This window comes from Pseudophryne corroboree, chromosome 9, assembly GCF_028390025.1.
Source record: "Pseudophryne corroboree isolate aPseCor3 chromosome 9, aPseCor3.hap2, whole genome shotgun sequence".
In the NCBI taxonomy this organism is placed as follows: Eukaryota; Metazoa; Chordata; class Amphibia; order Anura; family Myobatrachidae; genus Pseudophryne; species Pseudophryne corroboree.
In genome coordinates, this window is record NC_086452.1 from 467440187 (window position 1) to 467458835 (window position 18649).

Here is an 18649-nt window from a genome sequence, read left to right on the forward strand (position 1 = left end):
TGGCAATGTGCTGCAATGACACACAGTACGATGGCGTGACGTATCATTACATGCTACACATAACTACACTGCATCAGAATTGGAATTGTCCCATAGGAAGTGCAGCACATCTAATGGGACGATCCAATGAATGACCGCCGGGATCAACAGATTTGGGGTACACTCTAAACCAGAGGTTCTCAAACTCGGTCCTCGGGGGCACACGCAGTGCATGTTTTGCAGGTCTCCTCACAGAATCGCAAGTGAAATAATTAGCTCCACCTGTGGACCTTTTAAAATGTGTCAGTGAGTAATTAATACACCTGTGCACCTGCTGGGTTACCTGCAAAACATGCACTGTGTGTGCCCCCGAGGACCGAGTTTGAGAACCTCTGCTCTAAACTATATGCATGATATAACACTCCAATCCACATCAGAAGGATATATCATGTGATATATTGTATAGTGTGAACCCAGCTTAAGGTCAGCGCGAATTGGGGCATGGCAGGGGCGTGAATGCGGTGGCTGCGTGACGTAACACGCAGCCGCCATGATCAGAAACATGGCGGCAGGCCTCCGGCTAAACTGTGCCGGCAGGAGGCAGCCTTGCCCTGCGATGGGCGGACCCCAGCATGCGAACAGAAGGATTGCAAGTTCTGCTAATTAGCAGAATATGCATTCCTTACTGAATTAGGCCCAGGGGTGGATTGGAATGGAAAACCAGCCCGGGAAATTTATGAGAGCAGCCCTAATGGGGGTGCGGTCTCATGGGGAGGGGGGTCTGTTGAGGGGGGCGGGATCCCTCCTCATAAGACCTGGTTGTATGCAATAGTCGCCTTCCTTGGGTCTTTTGCTGCAGACCAGGGGAGGATTGGGAACAGAAAGTGGCTCTGTAAAACTTAGTAGAAGTGGCATGACATGGGCAACACAAGAGGTATAACACACCGTGCAGCCATGGCAGCATCACTGGGTGGCAGAGTTGCTTTAGTGCAGAGATGGAATAACAGAATGAATGGGGACAAGGCAGTGTACTGAGTGCGGGGGGCTGCCTGTCATGTGGGGGGGGGGGCACATGACAGCACATAAAACAGGCCCCGCAGACACGTTGGCCTACTGGGAATCTTCCTGGTGAGCCCTATGGCCAATCTGCCCTGATTAGGCCCATTTTTCAGGTTAAGAAACCCAACAAACACGTCACAGGCAGTATGCAAAGCTAAGGGTCATTTAGTAGAGTGTGCCTCGTACCTCTATGATGTACCTCCTAGTGATACATTCCCACAAGCATCGATCCCACAAATCTGTGTATAGGTAAGAGGGGTGGGGATCACCTTATTGGATGATTCTACTGTCAGATAACGTATGAGTGATAACATTGGGAAGTTACATTTCAGCACGTACCGAGCAGTCCCTCTGTGTAATTCAGATCTCGCCTCTTATTCTCCAGATGTAGAGCCAAGTGATCTGGGTTTCTGGCCAATGAGATTATCGCCCGGAATCTGCTGTCCAGAGATACCGTTAATTTTTCACCTTCTTTCTTCATAAACCTGGGAAATAAAACACAGGATTAAAGCCCTTTTCTGAGGAATTATATGTTGTGTATTTTGATTAAAAACTATTTCAGTACACAATGGGGTATATTTAGGAAAGCTAAAATTGAAAAGTGGTGATGTTACCCATAGCAACCAATCAAATTCTGTCAATCATTTTCTAGGATGCAATAGGGAAATGATAGGCAGAATCTGATTGGTTGCTAGGGGAAACATCACCACTTTTCAATTTTTGAAGCTTTAGTAAATGTACACTATATATAATAGATATACGTATACGGAAACCCCATTGACGTGTGAGGGTGGTTGAGCTGAAACTGCAGTCCTTGTCATGTTACCATGTTCTCTGTCATGTATTGAGCTCTTACTATGTTGCTTGCTGGACCGGATTAAAGGACACATGTGCCTGGGGTTGAAAATGATCGAGGAACCTACTGTGGGAAGTGGAGGAGGTGAGTCCAGTTCTGTGTGGGTGTGGTCAGTGCTGTGTGGGTGTGACTAGTGCTTTGTGGGTATGGCCAGTTCTGTGTGGGTGTGGTCAGATCTGTGTGGGTGTGACCAGTGCTGTGTGGGTGTGACTAGTGCTTTGTGGGTATGGCCAGTTCTGTGTGGGTGTGGTCAGTTCTGTGTGGGTGTGGCCAGTGCTGTGTGGGTGTGACTAGTGCTTTGTGGGTATGGCCAGTTCTGTGTGGGTGTGACCAGTGTTGTGTGGGTGTGGTCAGATCTGTGTGGGTGTGGCCAGCTCTGTCTGGGTGGACCAGTTCTGTGTTTGTGTGAACAGTGCCTTGTGGGTGTGGTCAGTGATTTCTGGGTGTGGCCAGTGCTGTGTGAGTGTGACCAGTTCTGTGTGGGTGTGGGCAGTGTTGTGTGGGTGGGACTAGTTATGTGTGTGGGTGGGACTAGTTATGTGTGTGGGTGGTCTGTTCAGTGAGTGGGTGTGGCCAGTTCGGCATGGGTGTGATTAGTTTTGTGGGCGTGGCTAGTTATGTGTGGGTGTGGCCACTTGTGTGAGTGTGACCAGTTCTGTGTGGGTGTGAACAGTGCCTTGTGGGTGTGGCCAGTGCTTTTTGGGTGTGGCCAGTGCTGTGTGAGTGTGACCAGTTCTGTGTGGATGTGACCAGTTCTGTGCGGGTGTGGGCAGTGTTGTGTGGGTGGGACCAGTTGTGTGTGGGTGTGGTCTTTTCAGTGAGTGAGTGTGGCCAGTTATGTGTGGGTGTGGCCAGTTCTGCGTGGGTGTGATTAGTTTTGTGGGCGTGGCTAGTACCCCAAATCTATCAGCCCCAATGTCTCCCTAAATGTGTAAAAATGTGTGGGTGACTGGTAATCATGATGGGCCTATTATGTTCCCGCCTGGGGCTGTAGCTCCATCTGCCCCATCTGCCCCATTGTGATTCTGGCTCTATATCCTAGCAATGTATTGAGCAGTTACCGTGTTCCCGGTAATGGTGATGCCCATGAGTAGACTTCTGATTCCTGGCCGGTGGTCACGGTAATGTTTTCAGTGGTTATCTCCACCAATATCATCTTTTTCTTCAGCACGATCCCAAGCTTATCTAAACTGCTGTTATCAGCGGCCAGTCTGCCATTAAGCGTTACACCTGTGGTGGGAAAGGATGGACACCATTACTGCAGGTAGTGTCTTAGGTGGCACCCCGCGTCCTGATATTGGGGAAGTGACAGTTGTAGGCCACCTGCATGAAGTAAAGGGGAGATACATTTGCTTGTCCAAATCAATCACCAAAAGATGATCACTGTTCAGACATTCTGGGAGGTCGGGCGCTGAGGCGGGCACATGGGGGTTTATTTACTAATATTCGTGTTTTGTCCGTTTTGAAGGGTGTTTGAACTCGAATGGTATCGGGTGCATTTTACTGCAACTTTTTGAATCCTGATACGGTCATTCACTAAGCTGCCGAGTTTTGCTCAATCGTTTTTTCCGATGTCGATGTGATTCGTAAAATCAGGCAGTGTTTTACGGGAGTGATGAGTAAGACACTGCCTGAGAAAACACAAGGAAACCCGGCCGGATCTGTGAGATCCGTGCAGGGCTTCATTGTGTACCTTAAAAAATTCATTAAAGTCTTTAAAAATCTGAAAAAAATTGCGTGGGGTCCCCCCTCCTAAGCATAACCAGCCTCGGGCTCTTTGAGCCGGTCCTGGTTTAAAAAATATGGGGAAAAAATGACAGGGGTTTCCCCATATTTAATCAACCAGCACCGGGCTCTGCGCCTGGTCCTGGTTCCAAAAATACGGGGGACAAAAAGCGTAGGGGTCCCCCGTATTTCTGAAACCAGCACCGGGCTCCACTAGCTGGGGAGATAATGCCACAGTCGGGGGACACTTTGATATCGGTCCCTGCGGCTGTGCCATTAAAACCCCAACTAGTCACCCCTGGCCGGGGAACCCTGGAGGAGTGGGGACCCCTTCAATCAAGGGGTCCCCCCCCTCCAGCCACCCAAGGGCCAGGGGTGAAGCCCGAGGCTGTCCCCCCCATCCAAGGGCGGCGGATGGGGGGCTGATAGCCAAGTGTGAAAGTGTGAATATTGTTTTTAGTAGCAGTACTATAAGTCCCAGCAAGCCTCCCCCGCAAGCTGGTACTTGGAGAACCACAAGTACCAGCATGCGGTGGAAAACCGGGCCCGCTGGTACCTGTAGTACTACTACTAAAAAAATACCCCAATAAAAACAGGACACACACACCGTGACAGTACAACTTTATTACATACATGCACACCAACATACACACATACTTACCTATGTTCCCACGAGGCTCGGTCCTCTTCTCCATGTAGAATCCTCGGGGTACCTGTGAAAAAAATTATACTCACATAATCCAGGGAAGAATCCGGCCTTTGAATAATCCACGTACTTGGCAAAAAAATAAAACGCAAAGCCGACCATGCACTGAAAGGGATCCCATGTTTACACATGGGACCCCTTTCCCTGACTGCCAGGACCCCCCCTGACTCCTGTCAAAGAGGGTCCCTTCAGCCAATCAGGGAGCGCCACGTCGTGGCACCCTCCTGATTGGCTGTGTGCTCCTGTAGTGTCTGTCAGGCAGCACACAGCACAGATACAATGTAGCGCCTATGCGCTCCATTGTATCCAATGGTGGGAACTTTGTGGTCAGCGGTTGACCGAAAGTAACCTCACCGCTGACCACAAAGTTCCCACCATTGGTTATAATGGAGCGCATAGGCGCTACATTGTATCACTGCCGTGTGCTACCTGACAGACACTACAGGAGCACACAGCCAATCAGGAGGGTGCCACGATGTGGCGCTCCCTGATTGGCTGAAGGGACCCTCTTTGACAGGAGTCAGTGGGGGTCCTGGCAGTCGGGGAAAGGGTTCCCACGTGTAAACATGGGATCCCTTTCAGTGCGTGGTCGGCTTTGCGTTTTATTTTTTTGCCAAGTACGTGGATTATTCAAAGGCCGGATTATTCACTGGATTATGCGAGTATAATTTTTTTTCACAGGTACCCCGAGGATTCTACATGGAGATGAGGACCCAGCCTCGTGGGAACATAGGTAAGTATGTGTGTATGTTGGTGTGCATGTATGTAATAAAGTTGTACTGTCACGGTGTGTGTGTCCTGTTTTTATTGGGGTATTTTTTTAGTAGTAGTACTACAGGTACCAGCGGGCCCGGTTTTCCACCGCATGCTGGTACTTGTGGTTCTCCAAGTACCAGCTTGCGGGGGAGGCTTGCTGGGACTTGTAGTACTGCTACTAAAAACAATATTCACACTTTCACACTTGGCTATCAGCCCCCCATCCGCCGCCCTTGGATGGGGGGGACAGCCTCGGGCTTCACCCCTGGCCCTTGGGTGGCTGGAGGGGGGGGACCCCTTGATTGAAGGGGTCCCTACTCCTCCAGGGTTCCCCAGCCAGGGGTGACTAGTTGGGGTTTTAATGGCACGGCCGCAGGGACCGATATCAAAGTGTCCCCCGGCTGTGGCATTATCTCCCCAGCTAGTGGAGCCCGGTGCTGGTTTCAGAAATACGGGGGACCCCTACGCTTTTTGTCCCCCGTATTTTTGGAACCAGGACCAGGCGCAGAGCCCAGTGCTGGTTGATTAAATATGGGGGAACCCCTGTCATTTTTCCCCCCATATTTTTTAAACCAGGACCGGCTCAAAGAGCCCGAGGCTGGTTTTGCTTAGGAGGGGGGATCCCACGCAATTTTTTTTTACTGATTTAACACTAAACAGACCCTTTCACATAGATAACCATGCACAGATATCACTGAGCCGTGCATGGTTATCCAAACTCGACTGGAAAAAGCAGGTCTATTTTTTTGCTGCTTTTTTTAACGAATCAAAAAAAATACACCCGCACTTGAGCACTCAGAGACTAACACCCAAATACGAATGAATAGTGAATGGCCGTATTCTATGAAATAACAGCCGCGTTTGACCGATGGTCTATTCATTCGTATTTCGGAAGGCTGTCATTCAAACCATTCCGAATAGACCAGACACTGCCGAGATTGGTGCTTAGTAAATTCCCGGATTGGGACTTAGAAAAAAAAACAAAAATCGGCCAAACTCGGATTTTTAGTAAATACTGGCCATGGACAGAGACAGAGGTGGTTTTGGAAACAACAGTAACAGAGCGCCATAACAGTATGCCCGTGGCTAATTTCACCTTTATAGTAAATATTTGGATTTGTTACCCACCATAAATATCACCTGAGTTATGGGGATCCTACCACTGGGACCACTCCCTTTGCTATGTTGAGGTCCATAAGTCCATCAGGTTCCACAACCGGGGGTCCAACGCCCCGATAGGCTGTAAATTGAACCCTATGATGGCTCCACCCCCTGACCTTGTCATTTGCACTGCTTCAGGCTAGTGATTGTTAGTATGAGACCACCAACGTCATATAATAAAGCAGGAGGTAGGGCTAACATAAGGACAGAGTTGTGGCCTACTTGAACATTGGGCTCTCTGTTGTGAGGAAACCATGGAGTCATAGTCCCCTGGACAGAGGAAGGGATCTGGGGTAAGGATTCCTAACAATTCTAGTAAGGGTAAGCAAGGAGGCGGGAGGTAACATTTTAGATTTTCCGCTACAGAAGAGGAACTCGAAAAGTTAGAGAAACTTTTTGAAACAGTCGTGTGATGAATTTGCCTCATTTGGCCGGGAATGTAGCAGAATGTGGCGTAGGTGTCATCAGTCTAGCCCTAACCATCCCGTATCAGCAAAATGAATTCACTATAGTCATCACACCTGCGTAGACAACAATGGAGATACAGCATGACGCAGAACGTCGTAGTAACGGTGGGAATGGAAGATTCTGTCGCGGAAACTTTTCAGCCTACACGAAATGTCCCGGTCATCTTGAGACAGATGCATCTTCCTACCTTTGTCAGAACTGTGTAGTAGTTGTATAATGGTATTTGGTTTCTCATTAATTCGGATGCACATCTTTTCAGGAACAGATTGTGGGGTGATGAGCACGTGGGCGTCTTTACAGTCTGCAAAAATAAAATATATGGAGAAACTAACCAGGATGATGATGTAATCCTAACAGTCACCGTCCAGCTATTGCACCCAATTGTCCCTTCTGGATGCGGTCAAGATCCCGCCAGACGGGATCCCGGTAGTTAGAATACCGACACCGGGATCCGGACCAGCACAATCCTGACATATTCTCCCTCTGTGGGTGTCCACGACACCCATAGAGGGAGAATAAATTAGTGTGCCGAGTGTAGTGACTCTTGAGGCACCGTGCCCACAGCGTGGCGAGAGCAGCTAGCCTGTAAGGGGCTGCGTTGTGCACGCCCCCCCTGTCGGGATTGTGACGGTCGGGATCCCGGTGTCGGTATTCCGACCGCTGGGATCCTGTCCGGCGTTATCTCGTACTGATTCCGTCCCTTCCCACCCCTGGGATCAGATGCATAGATTAGTAGAAAGTCCCCTACAGGCCCGGGATAGTGGCTGGGTGATTCCTGTGTGCATTATTACTGCAGGCTATGGCATAACTCCCAACATTCCCGTCACACTGCCTCCAGCCTCTCCCGTCACTGGGGGTGATTCAGATCTGATCGGAGATGTGCCACTTCTACCATCAGCTTCCCTGACATCTGGGGGGAAGCCCAGCACAGGGCTAGTCCGCCCCGCACGTCAGGCCCTGACTCGTGGCACAAGTACAATAGCATCGCTCAGCGGCGATGCTTTTGTACTTGAAGAGTAGCTCCCAGCCAGCGCAGCTCCTGCGCACTGGCAGGTAGCTACTCGTCGCAGCCCGGGTCGCAGCAGCTGCATGTGACGTCTCGCAGCTGCCGCGGCCAGCCCCCCCCAACGGTCCGGACACGCCCCTAAATGGTGGGCAAACGCCGCTGGCCCGCCCCCTCCCGTCCAGCGACTGCCTCTGCCTGTCAATCAGGCAGAGGCGATCGCAGGGATAAGACAGGCGTCGGCTGCGCACTGGGGTGCTGGCGCATGCGCAGTTCAAACCTGATCGCTGCTGTGCGAAAATGCACAGCACCGATCAGGTCTGAATTAGCCCCACTGTGTGGATGATGCTTCATCCGGTCATCACTGAGGCCCGCGGGTGGGACAGAGGAGCAGTACAGGAAAGCAGAACTGTCCCCCTGAAATCGGGATGGTCAGGAGGTATGCTATGAGGACACAGTACTATGGTCAGGAGGTATGCTATGAGGACACAGTACTATGGTCAGGAGGTATGCTATGAGGACACAGTACTATGGTCAGGAGGTATGCTATGAGGACACAGTACTATGGTCAGGAGGTATGCTATGAGGACACAGTACTATGGTCAGGAGGTATGCTATGGGGACACAGTACTAACAAAAAGAGGCACCACCAGAAAAATCCATCATTTGTCTGCAATATCCCTCTTCTTAAACAGGATGAAGCAGTGATATTCCCTTTCTCCTGCAAAACAGTCCAGAGAAAACGGTTACATAACTCCCAACTTTTCTCTCATCCGAGGAGGGACACTATCGCGCGCCGACGGTGCGTGCCCGATTTTAGGGGGCATGGCCTAACGGAAAGGGGGCGTGGCCTCATGGCAAGTGCCGCAATCACAAGCCACGCCCCCATTTTCGTCATTATGGGGGCATGAACTGCGCTGTGAGAGCTGCTGGCCATGCCCCCTGTCCCTCTCTGCCGTGTGCGCATGCGCACAGCATCTATTCACCGCTGCTCTCCTCAGAGCAGCGAGTGACAGGGAGGGATCTCCCAACTGCCCCCCCCCCCCACCCGCGGGACACTGCGACCCGCGGGTGGGGCAGACCGTGAAAAACGGGACTGTCCCGACGAAATCGGGACAGTTGGGAGGTATGCAGTTATCACTGCTTCATAAATAGACTCCTCTATGTAGACTGTGTCATCTACACCGGTATTACCAGGAGGCACTTTCTGTTTCTCCCATAAGGTATCACCCTTGCTGCATTCACCTTGCAAAATAACTTTTTTTTTCTTTTCTTTTTTACTATTTCTAAACGTTTATTTGTTTGGGGAACAATGTTTTGTCCTTCACACTATTCTGATCACATTTTTTCCACAAAAACTCACAAATTCAAGGGAAGCATCATACTTTACCTGTTGGTCTGAGAATGATCGATTTAATTGCAGGTGAGGGATGATCTAAGGAAACTGTAGAAATGCATGAGAGTCATATATTCACAGTTCTATACACCACTCTGATTTAGTAACTGGCACACTGGGATTTTACACACTCATTAATAGCATACTTACCTCCTCTCTTGGAAGGTACAGGAGATTCCCGATTTTTAGGGTAATACCCCAGAGTGAGTGAATATCCCGCATCCCGACCACTTTCTAGGGGTTAACATGGCACAAATCATGTTTTTCTAGCCATTCTCCTTCCACACAATCACACAATTAGCATAATTTGCTACAACAGGGATGGGGCCTAATGACATGCAGAGCTGGCTCTGCCCCTGAAGTGCCCAGCTGCATGTCCTCTCGTGGCTTCTCAGGGGTGGGGCCTAATGACATGTAGAGCTGGCTCTGCCCCTGAAGTGCCCAGCTGCATCTCCTCTCATGGCTACTCAGGTGTAGGGCCTAATGACATGCAGAGCTTGGTTCCGCCCCTGAAGTGCCCAGCTGCATCTCCTCTCATGGCTACTCAGGTGTAGGGCCTAATGACATGCAGAGCTTGGTTCCGCCCCTGAAGTGCCCAGCTGCATCTCCTCTCATGGCTACTCAGGTGTGGAGCCTAATGACATGCAGAGCTTGGTTCTGCCCCTGAAGTGCCCAGCTGCATCTCCTCTCAGGGCTTCTCCCAGAGAGGAGAAACAAGTATGATTAATAGCATATTGTATTACCAGAAAGTGCAATTTAGAACTATGGCCCTCATTCCGAGTTGTTCGCTCGGTATTTTTCATCGCATCGCAGTGAAAATCCGCTTAGTACGCATGCGCAATGTTCGCACTGCGACTGCGCCAAGTAACTTTACTATGAAGAAAGTATTTTTACTCACGGCTTTTTCTTCGCTCCGGCGATCGTAATGTGATTGACAGGAAATGGGTGTTACTGGGCGGAAACACGGCGTTTCAGGGGCGTGTGGCTGAAAACGCTACCGTTTCCGGAAAAAACGCAGGAGTGGCCGGAGAAACGGTGGGAGTGCCTGGGCGAACGCTGGGTGTGTTTGTGACGTCAACCAGGAACGACAAGCACTGAACTGATCGCACAGGCAGAGTAAGTCTGGAGCTACTCTGAAACTGCTAAGTAGTTAGTAATCGCAATATTGCGAATACATCGTTCGCAATTTTAAGAAGCTAAGATTCACTCCCAGTAGGCGGCGGCTTAGCGTGTGTAACTCTGCTAAATTCGCCTTGCGACCGATCAACTTGGAATGAGGGCCCATGTTTTCCATTGCAAACAATAGGGGGCTGTTTCTGAGTTGAGGGCAAAGCAAAAAAAAGTCGGTAACTGAACAAAAGATGCAGCAATTGTAAGGGCATATTTGCCTACTCTCCCAGAAGTTGCTCACAATTTTTCAGGTAGTCACCCACACCCCTGAGAGAGTAGGCAGATCTGCCACATTCCGCCTGCTTCCTAGTGAATGAGCGGGGAGATAATACTGGGATGGGGAGATAATATCGGGATGGGGCGATAATACCGGGAAAGCTAGTCAGTATTGTAAGGGAGGAAAATACATTTATTATATTTGCATGCAGGGTAAATACTGGCTGATTCTGCATGTAGCCCACACATGCTGCACAGCTTTATTCTTACACTTCAATTTATCTAATCTCTCTGCACATGTTACATCTGTCCCCCTTGCAGCACAACAAGGTTTTACCAAGGTGCAAAGTTTCTTAAATTTTTTCGTCTTTTCCTCCCGACAATGCAAATAAACCCAGAGACACCAATATGACCAGATATATACACACCTATACAATGATAACAATATGCATCAGTATTTGTTATGTATAATGGTGGACATTCCGAGTTGAGCGCTCGCTAGCAGTTTTTAGCAGCCGTGCAAACGCTATGCTGCCTCCCACTGGGAGTGTATTTTAGCTTAGCAGAAGTGCGAACGAAAGGATGGCAGAGCGGCTACAAAGTTTTTTTGTGCAGTTTCAGAGTAGCTCAAAACCTACTCAGCGCTTGCAATCACTTCAGACTGTTCAGTTCCTGTTTTGATGTCACAAACCCGTTCCAGCAGTCACCCAGCCACGCCTGCATTTTTACTGGCACGCCTGCGTTTTTCCGAACACTCCCTGAAAAAGGTCAGTTGACACCCAGAAACGCCCACTTCATGTCAATCACTCTGCGGCCACCAGTGCGACTAAAATGCATCGCTAGACCTTGTGCAAAACTGCATAGTTCGTTGTGCCCGTACGACGCGCACATTGCGCCGCATACGCATGCGCAGAACTGCCATTTTTTAGCCTGATCGCTGCGCTGCGAACGAATGCAACTAGCGATCAACTCGGAAGCTAGCGATCAACTCGGAATGACCCCCAATAAGTTATGTCAAACCTGAAAAAAAAAAAGTTTCCAAAGTCCTCTGACACCCACATTCCTCATTATCCTACTATATTACTGGGTCATGGGTTCGATTCCCACCATGGCCCTAATTGTGTGGAGTTTGTATATTCTCCCCGTACTTGCGTGGGTTTCCTCCAGGTACTCTGGTTTCCTCCCACAATCCAAAATATACTGGTAGGTTCTTTAGCTCCCAATAAAATTAACCCTAGTGTGAATGTGTCTGTGTACATGTGGTAGGGAATATAGAGTGTAAGCTCCACTGGGGCAGGGACTGATGTGAATGGGCAAATATTCTGTGTAAAGCGCTGCGGAATATGTGTGCGCTATATAAATAACTGGTAATAAATAGTAATAATAATAAATAATACATCACAGGAAGTTCTGTAAAGCAGATTAGTGCTGGAAATGAACAGATATTACCTCCCGGTTTCCGTCTCCGAGATGTGCGCCCATATGTCATCACTGCAATAGAAAAAAATACAGTAAAATGAAGTTAAAAAAACAAACAAAAAAACATAATGTATAAAGTAAATTCTAAGTGCATCCTCCCATTCACACGCGTCCGATTATAACCAAACACAGACTTCCTAAAGATGGATAGTAACACAGCCTCCCCCTCCCCCCAGTCCAAATCCCCCGAGAATACGTTATATATCGGCCTGGATAAATTCCACACCCGCATACCTAACACGTCTGATAAGTTATTAGCAACATTGAGGTTTTATAGCGTTACAATAGAAGCAAATCGTTAATGGAAAAAAAAACTAATTGTCCATTATATTATTATCTGTGACAAGGATATCAAGAACGGGATCCGTGCTCTGGTTCGACATACATTTGGTCAACAGCCATTAGGTCAACCCCATATGGTTGACATGAAGAAAAGGTCAACACTGGGAAAGGTGGACTGGTTCATATGGTCGACACATTTGTAGTTTTTTTCATGTTTTTGGCCTTTTCCCATCCTTGACTATCCATGTCGCAAATCATATCCTTTAGTAACCTTGTGGTGAGCGAAGCAAGACCGCGAGGGACGCGTTTCTACAAATGGTGGTTCCCAGATGAAAAAACTATCCACACTAATCCCAATGAGAGGGTGAGCTGATACATGTAGTACGCAGCCCGGCACGCCATTTCTACTCTTTGCTGAGGGATCATTCATCATTTGTAAAGAAACCGACATTGCTTGGGGGCGTAGGAAACATACTGGATTTGGATTGGGCCCCATTGCTCCCTAAGCTTGTCCATTTGCAAAAAATAAAAAAATAAAAAAATCCTAGATCCTATTCCCTAATGGAAGATCTGTCTGGGATTACAGCAGTGGTGCAAGTAGAAAAAATGTCTTACAGGTACTGTGTGCGCGCGCGTGCCAAAAATGGGTGTGGCCAAATGTCATATGGGGCGTGGCTAATGAAAATGTGGCCGTGGTACACATATGGGGGAGGGGCCGATACACATATGACCCCAATAGTGCCAGATACACGTTGCCCCACAGTACCAGATATACATTGCCCCACAGTGCCAGATACATTGCCTCACTGTGCCAGATACACAAATGCCCCCAGAGTGCCAGATATACATTGCCTCACAGTGCCAGTAACACATTGCCCCACAGTGCCAGATACACACATGCCCCACAGTGCCAGATACACACATGCCCCCAGCGTGCCAGATACAAAAATGCCCCCAAAGTGCCAGATACACAAATGCCCCACAGTGCCAGATACACAAATGCCCCACAGTGCCAGATACACAAATGCCCCCAGAGTGCCAGATACACAAATGCCCCCAGAGTGCCAGATACACGTTGCCCCCACTGTGTCAGATATACATTGCCCCACAGTGCCAGATACACATTGCCCCACAGTGCCAGATACACATTGCCCCACAGTGCCAGATACACATTGCCCCACAGTGCCAGATACACATTGCCCCACAGTGCCAGATATACATTGCCCCACAGTGCCAGATACACATTGCCCCACAGTGCCAGATACACATTGCCCCACAGTGCCAGATACACATTGCCCCACAGTGCCAGATACACATTGCCCCACAGTGCCAGATATACATTGCCCCACAGTGCCAGATACACATTGCCCCACAGTGCCAGATACACAAATGCCCCCACTGTGTCATATACATTGCCCCCCAGTGCCAGATACATAAATGCCCCCCAAGTGCTAGATATGCCCCAGGGCCAGATACACATGTCCCCCCCAGTGCCAGGTACACATGTCCCCCCCCCCCCAGTGCCAGATAGGCCCCCAGTGCCAGGTACACCCCCAGTGCCAGATAATACATGTCCCCCCAGAGCCAGGTATGCCCCAGTGCCAGGTATTCATGACGCCGTACCCATCCCCCTGCTCACCGCTGCTGCTGCTGTCCTGTCTCCTGTGTCTGTGAGGGGAGGAGAGCGCAGCCTGCGCCTCTCCTTCCCCTCAGTCTCCGGTGGGTGCGTGTGAGTTCAATTCAGCGCCGATCCGTGAGCCAATCAAAGCTCTGCGAGCTCTGATTGGCTCACAGGCGGCGCTGATTTGAACGAAGACATTGAGGGGCAGGAGAGGCTCAGGCTGCGCTCTCCTCCCCCCACATCAGCGGTAGCGAGCGGCGGCCAGTCGGTGTGGGTATGGTGTACCCACGGCGAAATTCTTAAGGGTACGCCGTACCCACCCGTACCCGCATACTTGCACCGCTGGATTACAGCCACACAAGACACACACGCAGTATGCTAAATAATACATATATTTGTATAATTACCTGGAATCCTTACCCTCGAGGCTGCAGTGGAGACATCAACAGGGAAACCTAAAGGTTGAATAAAAGAAGCTTTCACAAATTAATGTATTCAGATTTTCACAGTGATCTAAGTGGGAATTCTTCATAAACATGCTGACATCACAATGTAGACAGTTATGATATTGATATTGTTAAAATGTTAACACTGTGTACAGACCGAAAGGAGGGGTGTTAGGGTTCGGCTGTGGGAGAAGAGGGTAAGGGTTAGGCTGTGGGAGGAGAGGGTAAGGGTTAGGCTGTGGGAGGAGAGGGTTAGGCACTGAGGGAAGGGTTAGGCATGAGGGGGAGGGTTAGGGTTAGAGTGCGGGAGGGAAGGGTTAGGCACTAGGAGGAGGAATAGGGTTAGGCTGCAGGATGGTAGGGTTAGGGCATTAGGATGTGGGAGGAGAGGGTAAGGGTTAGGCTGTGGGAGGAGAGGGTCAGGCACTGAGGGAAGTGTTAGGCACAAGGGGGAGGGTTAAGGTTAGAGTGCGCGAGGGAAGGGTTAGGCACTAGAAGGAGGAATAGGGTTAGGATGGTAGGGTTAGGGCGTTAGGATGTGGGAGGGGAGGTTAGGGTTAGGCTGTGGAAGGGAATGGCTAAGGTGAGGCTACGGGGGGAAGATTAGGTTAGGCTGTAGGAAGGGAAGTTAGGGATAAGCTACAGGAGGGAAGGGGTAATGCTAGACTGTGGAAGGGGAGGGTTAGGATTAGGTGGTGGGAGGGGTGTGGCATGAGTTGCCGGCAGCCGGGTCCCTGGCGGCCAGCATACCGGTGCCGGGATCCCGACCGCCGGCTTGCCGACAGCGGGGCAAGCCCAAATGAGCAACGCGCGCCACACTATCTATTCTCGCACCAGGGGGGTCGTGGACCCCCAAGAGGGAGAAAAGGTGTCGGTATGCCGGTTGTCGGGATCCGGCGGCGGTATACTGTGCGCCGGGATCCCAACAACCGGTATACGGAATACCACCCAGTGAGAGAGTAAGGATAGGCTGTGGGAGGGGAGGGTTAGGATTAGGTGGTGGGAGGAAAGGGTTAGGAACTAAGGGAAGGGTTAGGCTTAAGCACCAGGGGGAGGGTTAGGATTAGGCACTAGGGGGGAGGAATAGGGTTAGGCTGCAGGACGGGAGAGTTAGGGTTAGGATGTGGGAAGAGATGTTAGTGTTAGGTTGTGGGAGGTGATGGCTACGGTTAGGCTACGGCGGAAGATGGAGGTTAGGGATAGGCTACAGGAGGAAAGGGTTAGTGTTAGGCTGTGGGAAGGGAGGGTTAGGGTTAGGCTGTGGGAGGGAAGGGTTAGGGTTAGGTTATGGGAGGGGAGACTAGAGTTAGGCCCTAGGGGGAGAGTTAGGATTAGTGGGAGGGGAGGGTTATGCACTAGGGGGATGGGTGAGTTAGTGTTAGGCTGCAGGAGGGGAAGGTTAGGGTTAGGCTGTGGGAGGGGAGTCTTAGAGTTAGGCTGCAGGAGCGGAGGGTTAGGGTTAGGCTTTGGGATAGGCACTAGGGGGAGGGTAGGGTTAGGCTGTGGGAGGGGAGGGTTAGGTGATGAGAGGGTAGGGTTAGGCTGTGGGAAGAGAGGGTTAGGCACTAGGGGGAGGGGTACAGATAGGCTGTGGGAGGAGAGGGTTAGGCACTAGGGAGTGAGTTACGGTTAGGCTGTGGGAAGAGAGGGTTAGGCACTAGGGGGAGGGGTACAGATAGGCTGTGGGAGGAGAGGGTTAGGCACTAGGGAGTGAGTTACGGTTAGGCTGTGGGAGGAGAGGGTTAGCCACTAGGGGGAGAGTTACGGTTAGGCTGTGGGAAGAGAATCTTAGGCACTAGGGGGAGAGTTACGGTTAGGCTGTGGGAGGAGAATCTTAGGCACTAGGGGGAGAGTTACGGTTAGGCTGTGGGAGGAGAATCTTAGGCACTAGGGGGAGAGTTACGGTTAGGCTGTGGGAGGAGAATCTTAGGCACTAGGGGAGGGTTACGGTTAGGCTGTGGGAGGAGAATCTTAGGCACTAGGGGAGGGTTACGGTTAGGCTGTGGGAGGAGAGGGTTAGGCACTATGGGGAGGGTTATGGTTAGGCTGTGGGAGGAGAGGCTTGGGCACAAGTGGGAGGTTTATGGTTAGGCTGTGGGAGGAGAGGCTTGGGCACTAGGGGAGGGTTATGGTTAGGCTGTGGTAGGAGAGGCTTAGGCACTAGGGGGAGAGTGGGAGAGTTAGACTATGGGAGGTGATGGTTAGGTTGTGGGAGGCGTGGGTTAGGGTAAGGATGCAGGAGGGGAAGATTAGGGTTAGGCACTAGGGGTAGGGTTATGCAGTGGGAGGAGAGGGTTAAGCACTAAGGGAAGGGTTAGGCTATGGGAGGGGAGGGTTAGGCATTAGGAGGTGGTTTATGGTTAGGTTGTGGGAGGGGAGGGTTAGGCTGTGGGAAGGGAGGTTAGGGTTAAACTGTGGAAGGAGAGGGCTAGGCACTAAGGGGATGGTTAGGGTTAGGCTGCGGGAGGGGAGGTTAGGGCTAGGTTGTGGTTTAGGCACTGGGGAGAGAGTTAGGGTTAGGCTGTGGGAGGAGAGGGTTAGGCACTAAGGGGAGGGTTAGGGTTAGGCTGTGGGAGGGGAGGGTTAGGTACTAGGGGGAGTGGAGGGTTAGGCTGCGGGAGGGGAGGTTAGGGCTAGGTTGTGGGTTAGGCACTGGGGAGAGAGTTAGGGTTAGGCTGTGGGAGGAGAGGGTTAGGCACTAAGGGGAGGGTTAGGGTTAGGCTGCGGGAGGGGAGGGTTAGGTACTAGGGGGAGTGGAGGGTTAGGCTGCGGGAGGGGAGGTTAGGGCTAGGTTGTGGGTTAGGCACTGGGGAGAGAGTTAGGGTTAGGCTGTGGGAGGAGAGGGTTAGGCACTAAGGGGAGGGTTAGGGTTAGGCTGCGGGAGGGGAGGGTTAGGTACTAGGGGGAGTGGAGGGTTAGGTACTAGGGGGAGTGGAGGGTTAGGCTGCGGGAGGGGAGGTTAGGGCTAGGTTGTGGGTTAGGCACTGGGGAGAGAGTTAGGGTTAGGCTGTGGGAGGAGAGGGTTAGGCACTAAGGGGAGGGTTAGGGTTAGGCTGTGGGAGGGGAGGGTTAGGTACTAGGGGGAGTGGAGGGTTAGGCTGCGGGAGGGGAGGTTAGGGCTAGGTTGTGGGTTAGGCACTGGGGAGAGAGTTAGGGTTAGGCTGTGGGAGGAGAGGGTTAGGCACTAAGGGGAGGGTTAGGGTTAGGCTGCGGGAGGGGAGGGTTAGGTACTAGGGGGAGTGGAGGGTTAGGCTGCGGGAGGGGAGGTTAGGGCTAGGTTGTGGGTTAGGCACTGGGGAGAGAGTTAGGGTTAGGCTGTGGGAGGAGAGGGTTAGGCACTAAGGGGAGGGTTAGGGTTAGGCTGCGGGAGGGGAGGGTTAGGTACTAGGGGGAGTGGAGGGTTAGGTACTAGGGGGAGTGGAGGGTTAGGCTGCGGGAGGGGAGGTTAGGGCTAGGTTGTGGGTTAGGCACTGGGGAGAGAGTTAGGGTTAGGCTGTGGGAGGAGAGGGTTAGGCACTAAGGGGAGGGTTAGGGTTAGGCTGCGGGAGGGGAGGGTTAGGTACTAGGGGGAGTGGAGGGTTAGGTACTAGGGGGAGTGGAGGGTTAGGCTGCGGGAGGGGAGGTTAGGGCTAGGTTGTGGGTTAGGCACTGGGGAGAGAGTTAGGGTTAGGCTGTGGGAGGAGAGGGTTAGGCACTAAGGGGAGGGTTAGGGTTAGGCTGCGGGAGGGGAGGGTTAGGTACTAGGGGGAGTGGAGGGTTAGGTACTAGGGGGAGTGGAGGGTTAGGCTGCGGGAGGGGAGGTTAGGGCTAGGTTGTGGGTTAGGCACTGGGGAGAGAGTTAGGGTTAGGCTGTGGGAGGAGAGGGTTAGGCACTAGGAGGTGGTTTATGGTTAGGCTGTGGGAGGGGAGGTTAGAGTTAAAATGTGGGAGGAGAGGGTTAGGCACTAAGGGGAGGGTTAAGGTTAGGCTGCGGGAGGGGAGGTTAGGGCTAGGTTGTAGGTTAGACACTAGGGAGAGAGTAAAGGCCAGTACTGATGGGGCAGATGTGTGCTGAGCAATCTTAACACAGACCGCTCAGAACACATCTCTCCCCCAGCTCAGCACAGCGCGATGTGCTGAGCGAGGAAGGGCGATGACGGGGGGGCCGCTCACTTCACACAGCGCTGAAGTGAGCGACCTGCTAGATTGAGCCTGCATGCAGGCCAATCTAGCACGGGCGATAGCGACGCCAGGGGCCACGCATCGCTATCGCTGGGGGGCATACACACGGCAGATCCGTGCTAAAATCTAAGCAATCTAGTCAGATTGCTTAGATTTTAAGCACAG

The 18649-nt window shown here is 51.3% G+C and overlaps 1 protein-coding gene across 1 annotated transcript in view; it reads right to left on the reverse strand.

Annotated features, from left to right (window-relative positions):
* Positions 1 to 18649, reverse strand: part of LOC134958615 (inter-alpha-trypsin inhibitor heavy chain H3-like) — a 143455-nt gene that overhangs the window by 17399 nt on the left and 107407 nt on the right. The window contains exons 16-21 of the mRNA XM_063941323.1: positions 14285 to 14332; positions 11945 to 11986; positions 9104 to 9157; positions 6898 to 7011; positions 2956 to 3124; positions 1378 to 1523 (exon numbers count right to left, since the gene is read on the reverse strand). Of these exons, the coding sequence (XP_063797393.1) occupies positions 1378 to 1523; positions 2956 to 3124; positions 6898 to 7011; positions 9104 to 9157; positions 11945 to 11986; positions 14285 to 14332 (573 nt within the window). The remainder of the gene's footprint in view (positions 1 to 1377; positions 1524 to 2955; positions 3125 to 6897; positions 7012 to 9103; positions 9158 to 11944; positions 11987 to 14284; positions 14333 to 18649) is intronic.